This window comes from Melospiza melodia, unplaced genomic scaffold (genome assembly GCF_035770615.1).
Source record: "Melospiza melodia melodia isolate bMelMel2 unplaced genomic scaffold, bMelMel2.pri scaffold_45, whole genome shotgun sequence".
In the NCBI taxonomy this organism is placed as follows: Eukaryota; Metazoa; Chordata; class Aves; order Passeriformes; family Passerellidae; genus Melospiza; species Melospiza melodia.
In genome coordinates, this window is record NW_026948772.1 from 1 (window position 1) to 17,692 (window position 17,692).

A 17,692-nucleotide genomic window follows, 5' to 3' on the forward strand; every position below is an offset into this window, starting at 1 on the left:
CACCTGGTGCACAATCAGGTTGCAGTTCCGCCTGAAGCTCTTCCCACACTCCACACACATGTGGGGCTTCTCCCCATCATGGAGCTGCTCATGGAGTACCAGCTCCGAGCTCTGGCTCCATCTCCCGCCACCTTCCCGGCCCAGGCTGGCTCTTTCCCCCTCAGATCCCCACCAGCTGCATTTGCAGCTCCTCCTCGTGCGGCATCTCCGGGGCTTTTCCTCCCCGTTGGCTTCCTGCGCCGTGGAGCCGCTCAAAACGGCCTCTTCCACCAGGTTCTGCCGCAGGCATTTGTCCTCCCTGCTCTCCATGCTCAGTTCCTGCTCTGGGGGAGGAAGGACAGGATGGGATTTGCCTCCATGCCACAGGCAAGGGCAAGGAGATCCTCCCAGGGCTGAGCTGCAGCCGGGGCCGTACTGGGCTGGGAGACGGAGCAGCACAGAGGGGAAAGGGGCACTGACTTCCTCCTCACCTGCCTCAGTGTCCATGGGCATCTTCCTCTTCCTCGCAGCATCCCAGGGGTTGGCAATGGGAAATCCTGGTTTGGGGAAAACAAGGGATGAGCACGGTGAGTTTGAAGGTCCCTCTGCCCGAGTCCGTCTCTATAAGTCACTGGCCACGTGGGCTCCATAAAAACCTCCCAAATACCAAAAGATTCAGCCCTGGAAAAGTCTCTGAGGAGTTCCCTGTCCCTGGTCCCTCCCCTCTGGTGTTCAGGGGTTCCCCCCTGTCCCAGCTGCTGGGGTCACGCTTGGATTGGGGGTCCCCCTTCTCCTCGGTGCCCACCCTGCCCAGGCTGCTGGCAGTCCCAGCAATGCCAAAAGCTCCCCCCTCTTGGCTCTCCCCATTTCGGGATGCCGGGGCTGTTTGGGCTCCCGGGCTCCCCTCTCCCCTCATTCTCTGCTCGGGGCTGCACCGGCTCCAAGGAGTCCCCCCTGCCCCTCTCCAGGCTCTTGAGGCTCCCGCCAATGGCGGCGCTCCCCCCTCTCTGGGCTCCCCACTTTGGGCTCCTGGGGCACACAGGGCTCTGCTCCTCCAGGCTGCCTCTGCTGGCACCACCACCGGCACCCCCCGATGTCCCCCCAAGGGGCCTTTTCCGCTCTGCCTTGGACTGCTTCATTCTCCAAACATCCCCCAAAAACCCAACTGGGAGTGACTGGGAACATACTGCAGGGAACTGGGCTACGCTGAGGGATACTGGCAGTAACTGGTACAAAAGTGAGGGTGAAAGAGCAACTGGAACCATGTGGAGCACAACTGGTTCATACTGGCAGTGACTGGGAGCACACTGGGCTCATCTTTGGATCATACTGGCAGGGACTGGACTAATACTGGGAGTGTCTGAGAGCGACTGGGAACACACCCTGCACATCATCCCCCATACTGGGCCTGACTGGGAGCAACTGGGAGCATGCTGGGAGCAAATGGCATCATACTGGGAATGACTGGGCTGATCTAGGAAGCAACTGGGAACCATGCTGGAGGCGGCTGGGACCATACTGGGAGAGACTGGAAGCATCTGGGATTATACTGGGACCACACTGGGAGGGCTGGCATGTGACTGGATCAAACTGGAGCTTACTGGGATCACATTGAGGTTGAAAGGGAGTGACTGGGATCACACTTTGGGCTACTGGGAGCAACGGAGGGAAACTGGGACGATGCTGCAAGCAAACTGGAGAAACTGGGAAGGACTGGATGCATGCTGGAGGCAACTGGGATATACTGGGCATGACTGGGGGATCATACTGGGAGAACTGACACCTTACTGGGGCCACTGGCAGTGCCTGGAAATGACTACAGACATGCTGGGGGCAACTGGGATATACTGGGAGTGTCTGTAACCATACTGGGGGGACTGGAACCACACTGGGAACAACTGGGACCATGCTGGGGAGAACGGGGCCCACACTGGGGGCACTGGCATCAGACTGGGAGTGAGTGGGAGCAACTGGGATTAGACTGCAGGTGACTGGGATCATACTGGGAGTTGCTACACTCATACTGGGATTATACTGGGTGTGAATGGAACCTGACTGGGGGTTACTGGGAGCAACTGGGATCGGCTGGAAGGTTCTGGAACCATGCTGAGAGCACTGAGACTACAACTGGGGCAACTGGGATCATACTGGGAGCAACTGGGACAAGCCTTTGAGTACAGATAGAAACTGGGATAATCCTATAGGAAACTGGGAGCGACTGGGATCATTCTGAGGAAACTAAAACCCACTGGGAGTGTCTCTAACCATACTGGGGGGACTGGAACCACACTGGGAACAGCTGGGATCATGCTGGGAGCACCTGGGACGATGCTGGGGGAAACTGAATCTACCCTGGAGGCAACTGGGCACAACTGGGACCCTGCTGGGAGGGACTGGGACTGTTATTGGGGCAACTGGGATCATAATGGGAGGAACTGGGAACAACTGGAATTATGCTGGGAGCAACTGGGATCACACTGGGATCACAGTGAGAGCAGCTGAGTCCATACTGGGTTACACTGGGATCTCATTGAGAGCGACTGGAATCATACTGGGAGTGACTGGGAGTGGCTGGTTTTGTGGATTTTGGGGGGTTTGGATTTTGGGGGATTTTATTGGCATTTTGAGGGGGAGTTTTTCTGGGGAAGTTTGGTGTTTATTGAAATTTTTTGTGTCTTTTCTTTTTAATTTTGTTTGTTTTACTGGGATTTTGTTGCGATTTTTTTGGGACTCTCAGAAATTCTGGGGGTTTTATTGGGATTTTTAGGAGATGTTGGGGCATTTTATTGGCATTGTGGTAACATTCAATAGGATTCCTAAGGGATTTGGGGTTTTTGGGGATTTGAGGGGTTTTGTGGAGTTTTTTGTGTGTTGCCAGGATTTCTTTGGATCTTGGGGGAGATATTGTGGGACTTCTTATAGTTTTGGGGACATTTTTGGGGGATTTAATCAGGATTTTTGGTGTTATTGGGATTTCAAAGGATTTTGTGGGCTGTTATTGGGATTCAGGGTGTTCTAATGGGATTTTGAGAGATTTAATTGGGATTTTGTGGGTTTTATTAGGACTTTTGGGGGTTTTAAGGAGATTTTGGTGCCTGTCAGCTGTTCCCCACACCCAAGGAATGCTCCAAAGCCCCCCTAAAATTTCACGAAAACTCCAAAAAATCCCCAAAAATTACATGAAAGCCCTCAAAACCCCCAGAGAATCTCCAGAAATCCCAGTGGAACTCACCAAAATTTAAAACAACTGCTAAAAATTTCAATAAATCCCCCCCTCAAAAACCCCCCTGCAACCCAAACAAAACACCTAAAATCCAAAATCCTCAAATCAACAAAAACCCCAAAATCACGTAACCATCCCAAAATCCAATAATTCTCCCCAAAAATTCCCCCCAAACCCCCAACAAAATCCCACAAAGCCCAAAAAAGCCATCCCGAAATTCCCAAAACCCTCCAAAACCCCAAAATCCCCACAAACCCCCCAGACTCAGCGGGGCCGTCCTGGATCAGGGGGCACCGGCCGTGGAACAGGAGCCACTTCAGGCGGCCCTCGGAGCTTTTTGGGGAGGGGGCACCATGGGAAACCCCTCAAAAACCTGGGGGGGGGGGGGAAACCCCTGCTGTGCCCCCTCCCCCCGAAACCCCGGTTCAGGGTGGGCCTGGGACCCCCGGGACCCCCAAATCTCCCCCGGGACCCCTCCAGGAACCCCAAACCGCCCAGAGCCCCCCCAGGGTTGGCCCAGAACCACCCTGGACACCAAAATCTCCCCAGGACCCTCCGACCCCCACATTTCCCCCCAAAATTCAACCCAGACCCATCTGAGACCCCCCCGCAAACCCATCAGACTGCCCCAAATCCCCCTCAGACCCCTCAATCCCCACCAAACCCTATGAAATCCCCTCAGAATCCCCCACATTTCTCCAGAGCCACCTCAAACCCCCCAGATCCACTCACAACGCCCCAGTTTCTCTCGAAATCCCCCAAAATCCCCTCAGATCCTCCAAATTCCCCTCAGATCCCTCTTAACGCACCTGAGAACGCACCAGATCCTCTCAAGTTTCCCCCAAGCTCCCCAAAGCCCCCTCAGAACCCCTCATTCTCCCCAAACCTATGCACACCCCCCTATTTTCCGTTGATGCCCCCAAAAATCCCCGACTTCCCCTCAGACCCGCCCCAAACCCCCGCAGTTTCCTCCCCCCGTCCCCACCTCAGCCCCGCTCTCCCCTCACAATCTCCCGCCACCACCGCGCGCACGGGCTCCCAACAATGGCGGCGCACCCCGCCGAACCAAACAATCACCGCGCCGTACATCAGCGAAACAACCAATCACGGTGCCGGTCCCCTCAGCAAGGCCCGCCTCCCCGGCGCAGCCCCAGCCAATCCGAGGCGAGCCGGAAGCGGCCCCCCCCCCCTTCCCGCCGCTCCTGGGCCCCGCCGGGCTCGGGACAGGAGCGGGAGGGGCCTGAGAGGGGATCGGGGGGGGGGCGGGTTCTTGGAGGGCCTGGGGGGGTTTTGGGGTGGGGTCGTAGGAAGGTCTTGGAAGGGTCTGGGGGTGTTGGGATGGTCCTGGGGGGAGTTTGGGGAGGGTTCTGGGGGCTCCTGAGGGTGTCCTGGTATTGGAATAAGAATCCCAATATTACCAGTTAGATTTTGCCTGGGCCAGTCTGACCCTTGCTGCTGGGCCAAAGGCAGCAACTGTGGTGTGTCACCCCAGAGATACCCTGGCTTGCTGGTGGTTGCAGCTGGGCACTGAACAAGTCCAGGCTTGTTAGGAACTCAGTTTACCTCAGGAGGAGAGCTTCAGGCGATGGTGAAGAGAAAAAGAGATGGATTCTGCTGGAGAGTTTATATCCAGAGGTATATTCCAAGGTTACAGATGTCAGAACATAGGCAACTGCTCCAACAGAACCGGCCTAAACGTCTGATCACCTTTTTAAGCTCAGGGTCAGTGGAAGGGGAGGGAACAGGTGAGCCACCAACCAGGTGAGAGGGGCAGGGTCTCAGGGGGGGATGACACCCAGACAGGCCAATGGCCCCCGGGCCTGAGGGGCATCCTTTGAACTTGACCAACCACACGACGCCTTGCTGGAATGTTAAACCTGACTGACAGCCCAGCAGGGGGCGAGGGGGAAGGGGAAGAGAGGTATTGGCACACCTGGGGAAGGGAGTTTACAACACATTGCAACATCCTGGGAGGGTTCTCGAGGTTTTGGGGAGGGGCTTTGGGGGCTGTGGAAGGGTTTGGGGAGAGGATCTGGGGGAGTCCTCAGGGGACATCCAGGGCTGGGCCCGATTGGGGTCTGGGGGCAGGTTCCTTCCAGGCACGGGCATTCCAGCATTCTGTCAGGGACTCCCTGCCCTTCTTCCCTCTGCTCCCAGCTGCAGAATGTGCAGCAAAGCCGCCTTTGCTGTCTGCTCGGGGAGCCCAGCCAGCTGCTGCAGCCTGACCCTGCCCTGCACAGCTCCCCTGGCAGGCACGGCAGGAGCAGCGCCCCGGCAGCCTCAGCAATCGCCCTCTGACATCTCTGGCACACACTGCCATGGGCTGCAATTCCAGCTGCCAGCAAGGAAAAGATGCTCCTGCCCTTCAAGGCCAAATTCTGAAGGGGCCAAGACACAAGTGCAGCAAGATCTTACACAGACATTTCACTGCCAGCCTCTATAACTTCATCCAGGGCTGTTTGAGCACCTGGATGGGGAAGGAAAAAAAAATCAGGGGAGGGTCTTTGGCTGGAAGCTGCCACAGGTAAAGAGAGACCCTGGAAGGGAAAAGGAGCAGACCAAGGAAGGCAGGAAAGAAGGCAGGACACAAATGGCAACCAGCTGACAAGGTGGCACTCTGAAAACCAAACCTGGGCTTATGGAATAAGAATGGGACAGAAATGAAGAATTCTGAAACTTTATTTACTTGGCTTCTCTGAGCAATCTGTGAAGCCAGGACTTCACCATCCTGACAGGGAAGAAGCATTTTCTAGATCAAACCTGAGCTTCGTCCCTTTTACTCTGAGCCCAGTAAATCTCAATGAAGTCATTTGTGGTCGTTTTCATCAAGGGCCCAAGCTTTTTGTTCCAGCACATCCAGCAAGCACCAGGCAGGACAGCACAGGAACCCAACACTCAGCTGAGGGATTCAGAACATCTAAACACCAGCAGGGCACATTGCTCATTTTTGCTCCAATAGATTTGAGAAATGAAACCCTGGGGATGAGAGCTCTTTTTCAGAGCAGTAATTGCTAGTTGATGTTAATGAAGTTGATAGGGTCTGAATTTGAAGTGTTGGTCTGTTGTTAAACATTGAACGTTACAGTTCTAGGACTTGCCTTTAGTTGCCGCTATCCAGTGTTACCATTTTTCCCTGTATTTGTATCTCTCCCCGGCATACTCTGTATTTGTGCCCCTTTCCGCCTCAGCCCAGATTTGTATCCCTTCCCGTCCCAGACTGAATTTAAATGAGAGGCCGTGGGAACTCCATGAACCCTCTCTGAACAACAAACCAGCACATAAACGATGACTTTACCCCAGCAGAACCGCACTAAATCACCCACCCTTGAGCAGAGCCGGATTCTGTCCTGCCCCCATAATTTTAATAGTGCTCAGCTTGGAGGATCCCCCTATGCTCCGAGCCAACGTTGCCTTCCTAAGGACTCTGGTGAGGACGGAAGCCCCGGCTGTGCCGAGAGACAAAGCTGCGCTGCTGCTGCTGCTGCTGCTGCTCCTCCTGCTCAGCGCGGTCCTGTGGGAGCAGCGGCGCTGTGCGCGACCCCTCGGGTTCCGCACCCAGAGCTGTCTTTAATAAAGGCCTTTTGAAAGGAGCTGCTCTCCTGGCCCTGTTTATCACACTGCCAGAGCCCCTCCCCAAAACCTCCAAAACCCTCCCAGGACACCCTCAGGACCCCCCCAGAGCCCGCCCCAAACTCCCGCAGGACCATCCAAACACCCCCAGACCCTCCCAAGACCTTCCTATGACCCCTCCCCAAAACCCTCCCAGACCCTCCCACGACCACCCCGCTTCGGGATCCCTCTTAGGACCCATCCGCGCCCCCCAGGTCCCCCCTCAATGCCCCAGGGCCCCTCCCAAAGCCCCCCCGGACCCTCCCCGCCCCCCCGATCCCTTCTCAGGCCCCTCCCGCTCCTGTCCCAAGCCCGGCGGGTCGCGGCCGCGGTGGGGAACGGAGGGCCGCTTCCGTCTCGCCTCTGATTGGCTGGGCCGGCGCCGGGGAGGCGGGCCTTGCTGAGGGGAGCTGCGCCGTGATTCGTTGGTTCGGGGCCGTGCAGGGCGGTGATTGATTAGTTCGGCGGGACGCGCCGCTCTTGGCTGGGGGAGCCGGCGCACGCGGCGGAGGCGGGGGGAAGCTGGAGCGAGTCTGGATTGTTCTCAGGTGGGTTTAGGGGGATCTGAGGGGAAGTGGGAGGGTCTGAGGGCATTTTGGGGGATTGTGAGAGGAACTGGGGGGTTGCGAGGTTGGTCCGGGGAGAAATTTGGGGGAGTCTGAGCGGATTTCATAGGGTTTTGGGGGGAATTGAGGAGTCTGAGGGGGATTTGGGGCAGTCTGATGGATTTGGGGGGGGGGGTCTCAGGTGGGTCTGGGGTGAATTTTGGGGGAAATGTGGGGGGTTCTGAGAGTCCTGGGGAGGTTTTGGTGTCCAGGGTGGTCCTGGGCCAACCCTGGGGGAGCTCTGGGGGGTTTGGGGTTCCTGGAGGGGTCCCGGGGGAGATTTGGGGGTCCCGGGGGTCCCAGGCCCACCCTGAACCGGGGTCTCGGGGTTTCGGGGGGAGGGGGCACAGCAGGGGTTCCCCCCCCCCCCCGGTTTTTAGGGTCTCCCATGGTGCCCCCTCCCCAAAAAGCTCCGAGGGCCCCCTGAAGTGGCTCCTGTTCCACCGGCCGGTGCCCCCTGTTATGAATATGAAGCTTGACTAGGCCAATATTCAAGCAGCAATCAATTTATTTTTTAATATGGTAAAGTATGAGCAATACAGCGCCGGGTACAGTGGGGGAAGTTTTCTCTCTAACTGTACGCCGATAATTGATGGTTACAGGTATTTATAGGGGTAGTCATCAGCTTTTTTCAGTAGTTTCTATTTCTAATCTTTTACTCATCAGCAATTTTTATTCCAAATTATTACACCACAATTCTATACACTATTGTGATTTTAATTTCTCAGGATGTATCTCAAAGGAGTATCCCCAGATGTTGATGGTCTAGTTTCCGAAAGAAGAAATTCAAATCCCATCTGGTGGGGTCCAGCTCCCCAGATGTGTGTCCACCTTTTAATTGCAGAGACTATAAATCTCATAACAGTGATGTCCAGCTTCCCTTTGGTTGAAACCATAAACCCTTGAGGTGATGTTCATCTTCCTTTCTCAAGCTGCTTTTCTCTGCTTCAATAAGGCGTGAGATAAGCATATTTCCTTTATATATATTCCAAAGCTATAGGTTCAAGGATACAAGTAATATTCTAAAATTATACTTCAGAAGGTTATTATTGCAGAGCTTTTTATGGATTAAATGCAAGCAAAAAGGAACATCCTTAACACCTTAATTCCAATGCTCCTAAATCAACTAGGGTTAATTGCAAACAAAAGATAGGTTCAAAGGCCTTTTTCCATGCTTTATTTTCCTCAGTTATTTTTAGAATTCACAACTATCCCATTGTTGATGTCCACATATTTCGCATTCGCAAGTACACACTTTGCCTGTTTGTACCTGACACGAAACACAGCTTTGCCTCTCACCCCCTGATCCAGGACGGGCCCACTGAGTCTGGGGGGATTTGTGGGGATTTTGCGAGGGTTTTGGGGATTTCGGGGTGACTTTTTTGGGCTTTGGGGGATTTTATTGTCAGTTTCGAAGGAATTATTGGAGGTTTTGGGATGTAATTACTGGGTGAGAATTGCGTGATTTTCGGGCTTTTGTATTTTGGGGGCTTTCATTGGGGTTGTGAGGGGTTTCTTGAGAAAGGATTTATTGAAATTATTTGGAGTATTTTTTAATCTTGGTGAGTTCCACTGGGATTTTCAGAGATTCTCTGGGGTTTTTGAGGGTTTTCTTGTAATTATGGGGGATTTTGTGGGATTTTCATGGAATTTTGGGGGGCTTTTGGGGCATTCCCTTGGTGTGGGGAAGAGCTGAGAGGCACCAAAATCTCCTTAAAAACCCCAAAGTCCAAATAAAACCCACGAAATCCCAATTAAATCTCTCAGAATCTCATTAGAACACCATAGAATCCCAATAAAAGCCCACAAAATCCTTTGAAATCCCAAAAATCCTGAATAAAATCTGCAAATCCCCCAAAAATGTCCCCAAAACCATAAAAAGTCCCACAAAATCTTCCCCAAGATCCAAAGAAATACTGGCAACACACAAAAAACTCCACAAAACCCCTCAAATCCCACCAAAAATCCCGAAAGACCCCAAAACCCCAATGAACCCCACTAAATGGCTCCACAATGCCAATAAAATGCCCCAACATCAACTAAAAATCCCAATAAAACCCTCAGAATCATTGAGAATCCCAAAAAATCCCAACAAAATCTCAGTAAAACCCCCAAAATTCAAAAGAAGCCACAAAAATTCAATAAACCCCCAAACACCCGCAGAAAAACTCCCCCTTAAAATGCCAATAAAATCCCCCAAAATTCAAACCCCCCAAAATCCACAAAACCAGCCACTCCCAGTATGATTCCAGTCTCTCTCAATGAGATCCCAGTGTAACCCAGTATGGACTCAGCTGCTCTCACTGTGATCCCAGTGTGATCCCAGTTGCTCCCAGCATAATTCCGGATGTTCCCAGTTCCTCCCATTATGATCCCAGTTGCCCCAATAACAGTCCCAGTCCCTCCCAGCAGGGTCCCAGTTGTGCCCAGTTGCCTCCAGGGTAGATTCAGTTTCCCCCAGCATCGTCCCAGGTGCTCCCAGCATGATCCCAGCTGTTCCCAGTGTGGTTCCAGTCCCCCCAGTGTGGTTAGAGACACTCCCAGTGGGTTTTAGTTTCCTCAGAATGATCCCAGTCTTTCCCAGTTACTCCCAGTTTCCTCTAGCACAATCCCAGTTTCCATCTGTTGCTCAAAGGGTGGCCCCAGTTGCTCCCAGTATGATCCCAGTTGTCCCAGTTGTAGTCTCAGTCCTCTCAGCATGGTTCCAGAACCTTCCAGCCGATCCCAGTTGCTCCCAGTGTGTCACATTTTCCTCCCAACATGGGCCCAGTTGCTCCCAGTAACCCCCAGTCAGGTTCCATTCACTCCCAGTGTAATCCCAGTATGATTGCAGTCTACTCCCAGTATGATCCCAGTCACTTGCAGTCTAATCCCAGTTGCTCCCAGTCACTCCCACGCTGATGCCAGTGCCCCCACTGTGATCCCAGTTGCTCCCAGCATAGGCCCAGCTGTTCCCTGTGTGCTTCCATCACTCCACTGTGGTTACAGACACTCCCAGTATGGTCCCAGTTGAACCCAGTTGTCCCTGCTCCAGTCCCAATTACTCCCCAGATGATCCCAGTCCCTCCCAGCACGGTCCCAGTTGTTGTTGTTATATTTCTGGAGTCCCAGCTCTCAGGCTGCCACAGCTCTCGGCTGTCCTATCTTGTATTGCTGTTGTTATATTTCTAGAGTCCCGTACCTTCAGGGTGCTCTTCTCACACACAGCTCTTCACAGCAGTGTTGCTCCTGCTTCTTGGTCAGGGCTCCTCCAAGACTCTCCCTGCACGGCCACCCCACTCCCTTTTATCCCAGTTATCTTCATTAGCCACAGCAGCCACCCAATTAAGGACATCACAGCTGCAGCCCATTTACAATTAGGATCAGGGCACGGCCACTTATACAATACATAGATTTTACTAGGACTCCTACTATACCCACTCACTCCCAGTTGCCCCCAGTGTGGGCCCCGTTCTCCCCAGCATGGTCCCAGTTGTTCCCAGTGTGGTTCCAGTCCCCCCAGTATGGTGACAGTCACTCCCAGTATATCCCAGTTGTCCCCAGCATGTCTGTAGTCATTTCCAGGCACTGCCAGTGGCCCCAGTAAGGTGTCAGTTCTCTCAGAATGATCCCCCAGTCATGCCCAGTATATCCCAGTTGCCTCCAGCATGCATCCAGTCCTTCCCAGTTTCTCCAGTTTGCTTGCAGCATCATCCCAGTCTCTCTCACTTGCTCCCAGTAGCCCAAAGTGTGATCCCAGTCACTCCCTTTCAACCCCTGTATCATCCCAGTAAGCTCCAGTTTCATCCAGTCACATGCCTGCTCTCCAGTGTGGTCCCAGTATAATCCCAGTTGCTTCCAGTCTCTCCCAGTATGGTCCCAGCTGCATCCAGCATGGTTCCAGTTGCTTCCTGGATCACCCCAGTCAGTCTCAGTATGATGCCATTTGCTCCCAGCGTGCTCCCAGTTGCTCCCAGTCAGGCCCAGCATGGGGGATGATGTGCAGGGTGTGTTCCCAGTCGCTCTCAGACACTCCCAGTATTAGTCCAGTCCCTCCCAGTATGATCCAAAGATGAGCCCAGTGTGCTCCCAGTCCCTGCCACTATGAACCAGTTGTGCTCCACATGGTTCCAGTTGCTCTCTTTCACCCTCACTTTTGTTCCAGTCACTCCCAGTATCTCCCAGTGTACCCCAGTTTCCTCCACCGTTCTTCCAGTTCCTTCCAGTATGATCCCATTTGCTCACCAGCACTCCCAGTCAGCCTCAGTGTAGTGGCACTCACTGCCAGTATTATCCCAGTCACCTCCAGCATGATCCCAGTTCATCCCAGTTGAAGTCCAGCAGTTTCCAATCACCACCAGCATGCACCCAGTCACTCCCAGTTCCTCCCAGTTGCTCCTAGCATGTTCCCAGTTACTCACAGCTATTCCCAGTCACACTCAGCACCATCCCTGTCACTCCCAGTTTATCCCATTTCTCCATAACATGGTCACAATTGCTCCCTGCAGGCTCCTGCTCACTCCCAGTATGATCCCAGTATGATCCCAGTCTCCATCAATGCGATCACAGTCTGGCCTGACATGGCACTATGATCCCAGCATGATGTCAGTACATAGCAAATACAGTCCTAGTCACTCCCGGTACGATCCCAGTATGATCCGAGTACAAAGCCAGTAGAGTCCCAGTCACTCCCGGTACGATCCCAGTATGATCCCAGTACAAAGCCAGTAGAGTCCCAGTCACTCCCAGTACGATCCCAGTATGATCCCAGTACGAAGCCAGTACAGTCCCAGTCACTCCCAGTACGATCCCAGTGCAGCCCAGTCCCTGGCAGTGCTGCCACTGCTGGGATCCCCCAGCCCTGTGTGCGTTCTCCCCTGGCGGATGTGCCGAGAGGAGCCCCAAGGGCTGGCAGTGGCCAGGCAGGGTCCCCAGCAAGGCCCAGTTTGGATGTACAGCCCCCAGTGTGCCCAGTTTGCCTCTCCATTGGCCCGGGCCGGGCTCCCCCCGCCCGCAGCGGCTGGGAGCAGCCGAGAGCCCCGCGCTGCCCATCCCGACCTGTCCCGGCTCCATCCCCGCTCCTGCCGCGGGCTGCGAGGGCTGCAGGAAGGGGCACCGAGGGTGTGGCTGCTGCTGGGGGAGGAGAAGGAGGGAGGGAAGGGCAGGGATGAAGGGGGAGGAGGAGGAGGGGTAAGGGAGGAGGAGGAGGAGAAGGAATGGAAGGGGCAGGATGGAAGAGGAGAAGGAGGTGGATATAACACAGAGGAGCTCGAGGAGGGATGGAAGAGGAGGAGCGGGAGGAGAAAGAGGAGGGAAGGAGGCGGGGTTACAGGGGAGGAGGAGAGGGAGGAGGGATGGAGGAGGAGAAGGAGGTGGGGATAAGACGGAGGAGGAGCGGGAGGAAGAGGCGGGACAAAGGCTGATCAAGGCTGATCAAGGCTGATCAAGGCTGATCAAGGCTGAGCAGATGGAGCCGCGTTGCAGCCCTGCCTGAATTCGCAGCCCCCACCCGTGGGATCATCGCCCCCCCGCCCCCGTCGCGCCGGTTAGCGGGGAGGGGGAGCCCGGCCCAGACATCCCAGGGGGTCCCTGGGTTGGGTTTTTGGGGGGATGTTTGGAGAATGAAGCAGTCCAAGGCTGAGCGGAAAAGGCCCCTCGGGGGGACATCGGGGGTGGCGGTGGCGGTGCCGGCAGAGGCAGCCTGGAGGAGCAGAGCCCTGTGTGCCCCAGGAGCCCAAAGTGGGGAGCCCAGAGAGGGGGGAGCGCCGCCATTGGCGGGAGCCTCAAGAGCCTGGAGAGGGGCAGGGGGGACTCCTTGGAGCCGCTGCAGCCCCGAGCAGAGAATGAGGGGAGAAGGGAGCCCGGGAGCCTAAACAGCCCCAGCATCCCGAAATGGGGAGAGCCAAGAGGGGGGAGCTTTTGGCATTGCTGGAAGTGCCAGCAGCCTGGGCAGGGCGGGCACCGAGGAGACGGGGGACCCCCAATCCAAGCGTGATCCCAGCAGATGGGACAGGGGGGAACCCCCGAACACCAAAGGGGAGGGACCAGGGACAGGGAACTCCTGGGAGGCTTTTCCTAGGCTGAATCTTGGTGTTTGGGAGGTTTTTATGGAGCCCACGTGGCCAGTGACTTGTAGAGACAGACTCAGGCAGAGGGACATTCAAACTGAACATGTGTTGGGGAAGATGAAACAGAAAAGCCTCATAAATATGATTGTCTGGCAAAAGAATTTGAGAATATTGAAACTCTAAGCAAGATTGAGATGGAAGCAAGCTTTGAAATACCTTAGTGAACAACTGGAAAACAATGGTGTGGCCTGACTAAAGGTAATCCCCTTTTGTTGAAACAATTCCCTCTGCGTGCAGACAGACCCAAGGGTCTGAGCAGACCCTACTAGCTCAGCAGAAGGAGTCCAAAGCGGTGATTTTAGGGTTTAAAATGTAACACAGTATCATGATGTAATGATTCTTACAGGCTGTATGTAAATGCTCTAGGATTTGTATCTTGTACTAGATTTGATAGTGAGAAATAGAATATTCAACAGAGAAGATTTATTGTATTGTAATGGGAAGCTTACTCTCTTACGCTCTTCCCCTCTTACTCTCTCACCCTCTCATCCTCTCTACCCCTCTCTTCTCTCGGGCCTGCTCCGACCTGTGGCTGGCAGCTCCAAGCAGGGCCTTGCACCCAGGCCCTTTGCAATAAACCGCAAGTTCCACGACCTGGCTTCAGAGATCTCTCGTCTCCGTCCGTCCCGACCATCCTACCCCTCAACGCTCCTACAAACGTGCTCATCCCTTGTTTTCCCCAAAGCAGGATTTCCCATTGCCAACCCCTGGGATGCTGCAAGGAAGAGGAAGATGCCCCGGGACACTGAGGCAGGTGAGGAGGAAGTCAGTGCCCCTTTCCCCTCTGTGTTGCTCCATCTCCCAGCCCAGCACAGCCCCAGCTGCAGCTCAGCCCTGGGGGAATCTCCTTGCCCTTCCCTGTGGCACGGAGGCAAATCCCATCCTGTCCTTGTCCTTCCTCCCCCAGAGCAGGAGCTGAGCATGGAGAGCAGGGAGGACAAATGCCTGCGGCAGAACCTGGTGGAAGAGGCCATTTTGAGCGGCTCCACGGCGCAGGAAGCCAACGGGGAGGAAAAGCCCCGGAGATGCTGCACGAGGAGGGGCTGCAAACGCAGCTGGCGGGGATCTGAGGGGGAAAGAGCCAGCCTGGGCCGGGAAGGCGGACAGAGATGGAGCCAGAGCTCGGAGCAAGTGCTCCATGAGCAGCTCCATGATGGGAAGAAGCCCCATACGTGCGTGGAGTGTGGAAAGAACTTCAGGTGGAACTGTGACCTGATCCTGCACCAGAGGACCCACACTGGGGAGAAGCCCTATGAGTGTGGGGAGTGTGGGAAGAGCTTCAGCCTGAGCTCCAACCTGATCAAGCACCAGAGAATCCACACTGGGGAGAAGCCCTATGAGTGTGGGGAGTGTGGGAAGAGCTTCTGTGGGAGCTCCAGCCTGATCAAGCACCAGAGGATCCACACTGGAGAACGGCCCTTCGAGTGCGGAGAGTGTGGACAGAGCTTCAGCCAGCGCTCCCACCTGATCTCGCACCAGAGGACCCACACTGGGGAGAGGCCCTACGAGTGTTCCAAGTGTGGGAAGGGGTTTCAGACCAGCTCCCATCTCCTCCGACACTATCAGAGTCACACAGAGGAGAGGCCCTTCCAATGCCCCGACTGTGGGAAGGGATTCAGGTGGAACTCCACCCTCGTCAGACACAGGCGCATCCACACTGGGGAGAGGCCCTATGAGTGTGATAAATGCAGGAAGAGGTTTCAGACCAGCTCCCACCTCCTCCAGCACTATCGGATTCACACAGAGGAGAGACCCTTCCGCTGCCCCGAGTGCGGGAAGGGATTCAAGCACAACTCCACCCTCGTCAAGCACCGGCGCATCCACACTGGGGAGAGGCCCTACGAGTGTCCTCAGTGTGGGAAGAGCTTCCCCAGCAGCTCTGACTTGACCCGACACCAACGGAGGCACCAGTAAGGGAAGCCCTGCGAGTGCCCTGAGTGCGGGAAGAGCTTCATGTGCTTCTCCAGCTCCATCCCGCACTGGAGAAGGCACTTTGGGCACAGCCCTGGTCACTCACATTCCTTGTGATCCATGTTGGCAACACACCTGGCAGCTTTTACTTTTGTTTTGGCCCTAATGTTTCTAACTTCTCTATCTCTTTGCACTCCAAAACTCAAGAGAGATGGATCTGTCACCTGAAAACCACTGAAATCCCAGTGAAAACAACTCAATCTTACCCAAAAGGGCTCAATCCCACCTCAAATAAACTCAGTGCCGTACCAAACTCACTTGATTCCTCAGCCACCTAAGTAAGATGGGGCTGGGAGGAGATTGGGAGAAGTGGGATCTCAGTTAGAGCGGTGGGATGAGGATTGTGTGGAGCTGGGTGTGTGGGATGCATTTGATAGCAAATAAAATTCTCAGACTTACTGATTTCTCTCCCGTTCATGTTCAGTCCGTTGCAGTTCTGTTTGCAGAGTGCCGCCTTCTCAGCTCATTGTGTTTGTGTCCCCTATTCTCTCCTGCCTCTCTTTGCCTGCTCTGTTTCTCTCTCAGTGTCTCCCTTGACCCAGGGACCACCATAAATCCTCCCCTGATTTAATTGACCCAGGCACCCCCAGAGACCCTCCCTATATTTAATTGCCTCAGGGACCACCAAATACCCTCCTTTGATTTATTGCCCCAGTGACCACCAAGGATTCTGCCCTGATTCAGTTGACTCCATCCCTGATATAATTGACCTCTGCCCTGTTTTAATTGACCCCTCTGCCACCAAAGACCCTCCCCATATTATTTATTATTTTATTGCCCAAATATTATTTTAATTCCCAGTCCCAGGAGCTGAAGTCCTGAAGGCTGGCAGGGAAATGTCTCTGGATTTTGCTCCATTTGCCTTCAAGGGCGGGAACATCTTTTCCTGTCTGGAGCTGGAATTCCAGACTTTTGGAATGTATGCCGAGCAATACAGACTGGCATCAGATATGGACTGGGATCAAATGGATTGGGATCAAATATGGACTGGGATCAAATAGGGACTGGGATCATATGTACTATCCCGAATTTCCTCATTATCCAAAAATTCCCATAATTCTGGAATTTCTGTTATCCCAAAATTCTCATTATCCCAAATTTCCCATTATCCCAAATTTCCCCATTATCCCAAAATTCTTGTTATCCCAAATTTCCCATTGATCTGGAATTTCTGTTAGACTGGAATTCCTGTTATCCCAATTTTCCCCTTGATCCCAGAATTCCCATTATCCTGGAATTTCTGTTATCCCGGAATTCCCATTATCCCAGTTCCCCATTATCCCACTCTCCCAGTTCCCCCCATTATCCCAGTCCCCCACATTATCCCAGTTCCCCCCTTATCCCATTTTTCCTGTTATCCCAGTTTCCCCCGTTTTCCCACTTCCCCCCCACCCTGCTATCCTGTGCCCCCCAGTTATCCCAGTTCCCTACTCAGCGGATGCCTGAGAGACTGGAATCCTATACACTGGGACAAACTGGAATGGGATAGCCCAGACTGGGATCCTATGGATTCGGATTATATGGAACTGGGATCCTATGGACTGGGATAAACTGGACTGGGATACCCTGCACTGGGATCCTACGGAAAAGGATAAACTGGACTGTGATAAACTGGAATGGGACCAAATAGGGATTGGGACTGTATAAACTGGAACCCTGTGAAATGGGATCCTATAGACTGGGACTGCACAGACTGGGACCATATGGATCCGGGCCATACACACTGGGATAAACTGGTCTGAGATTCTATTGACTGGGATCCCACCAAACTGGGATCGCATGGACCGGGACTGGAAATACAGGGATGGCATGGAAGAGGAGGGATAACGGAGATCGAGAAAGGATGGAAAAAAGAGGAGTAGGTGGGGTTAGGGAGGAGCAGGAGGGGTAAAATGGGAGGGAAGAAGGAGGAGAAGGAGGGAGGGTCAGGGAGGAGGAGGAGGAGGGAGGGAAAGGGAGGGACAAAGGAGGAGAAGGAGATGGGGAAAGAGGAGGGGGAGGAGGGATGGAAGAGGAGAAGGAGGTGCAGTGAGGGAGAAGGAGGAGGAGAGGGGATGGAACAGGAGGAGCGGGAGGAAGAGGAAGAGGCGGGACAAAGGCGGATCAAGGCTGAGCAGATGGAACCATGCGCTGCTGCCCTGCCTGAACTTGCAGCCCCCACCTGTGGGATCATCGCCATCCCCCGTCGTGCCGGTGAG

The 17,692-nt window shown here is 54.2% G+C and overlaps 2 protein-coding genes and 1 long non-coding RNA gene across 3 annotated transcripts; 1 reads left to right on the forward strand and 2 right to left on the reverse strand.

Moving 5' to 3' along the window:
• Positions 1-12: 12 nt before the first annotated feature.
• Positions 13-500, reverse strand: LOC134434647 (zinc finger protein 331-like; the record flags this gene model as incomplete). Its single annotated transcript, XM_063183290.1, has 2 exons — positions 471-500; positions 13-323 (listed from the first exon to the last, which is right to left on the reverse strand). Coding segments are annotated over exons 1-2 (333 nt in total), but the record flags the coding sequence as incomplete, so codon positions are not given.
• Positions 501-5,863: 5,363 nt separating this feature from the next.
• On the reverse strand, positions 5,864-6,806 carry LOC134434625 (uncharacterized). Its single transcript, XR_010031893.1, has 2 exons — positions 6,526-6,806; positions 5,864-6,178 (listed from the first exon to the last, which is right to left on the reverse strand). It is a non-coding gene; the product is annotated as an uncharacterized LOC134434625 (long non-coding RNA).
• A 6,439-nt stretch (positions 6,807-13,245) lies between these two features.
• LOC134434648 (zinc finger protein 239-like) lies at positions 13,246-15,747 on the forward strand. Its single transcript, XM_063183291.1, has 2 exons — positions 13,246-14,277; positions 14,431-15,747. Exons 1-2 carry the CDS (start codon positions 14,256-14,258, stop codon positions 15,435-15,437), a joined length of 1,029 nt encoding a protein of 342 aa, XP_063039361.1. The 5' UTR covers positions 13,246-14,255; the 3' UTR covers positions 15,438-15,747.
• Positions 15,748-17,692: the final 1,945 nt, after the last annotated feature.

What these genes read in the sequence shown, in the direction of transcription:
- LOC134434648 (XM_063183291.1), top strand. Translation starts at nt 14,256, where the DNA reads ATGCCCCGGGACACTGAGGCAG. An exon ending in GCCCCGGGACACTGAGGCAG is followed by an intron (nt 14,278 to 14,430) that starts GTGAGGAGGAAG and finishes TTCCTCCCCCAG; the next exon opens with AGCAGGAGCTGAGCATGGAG.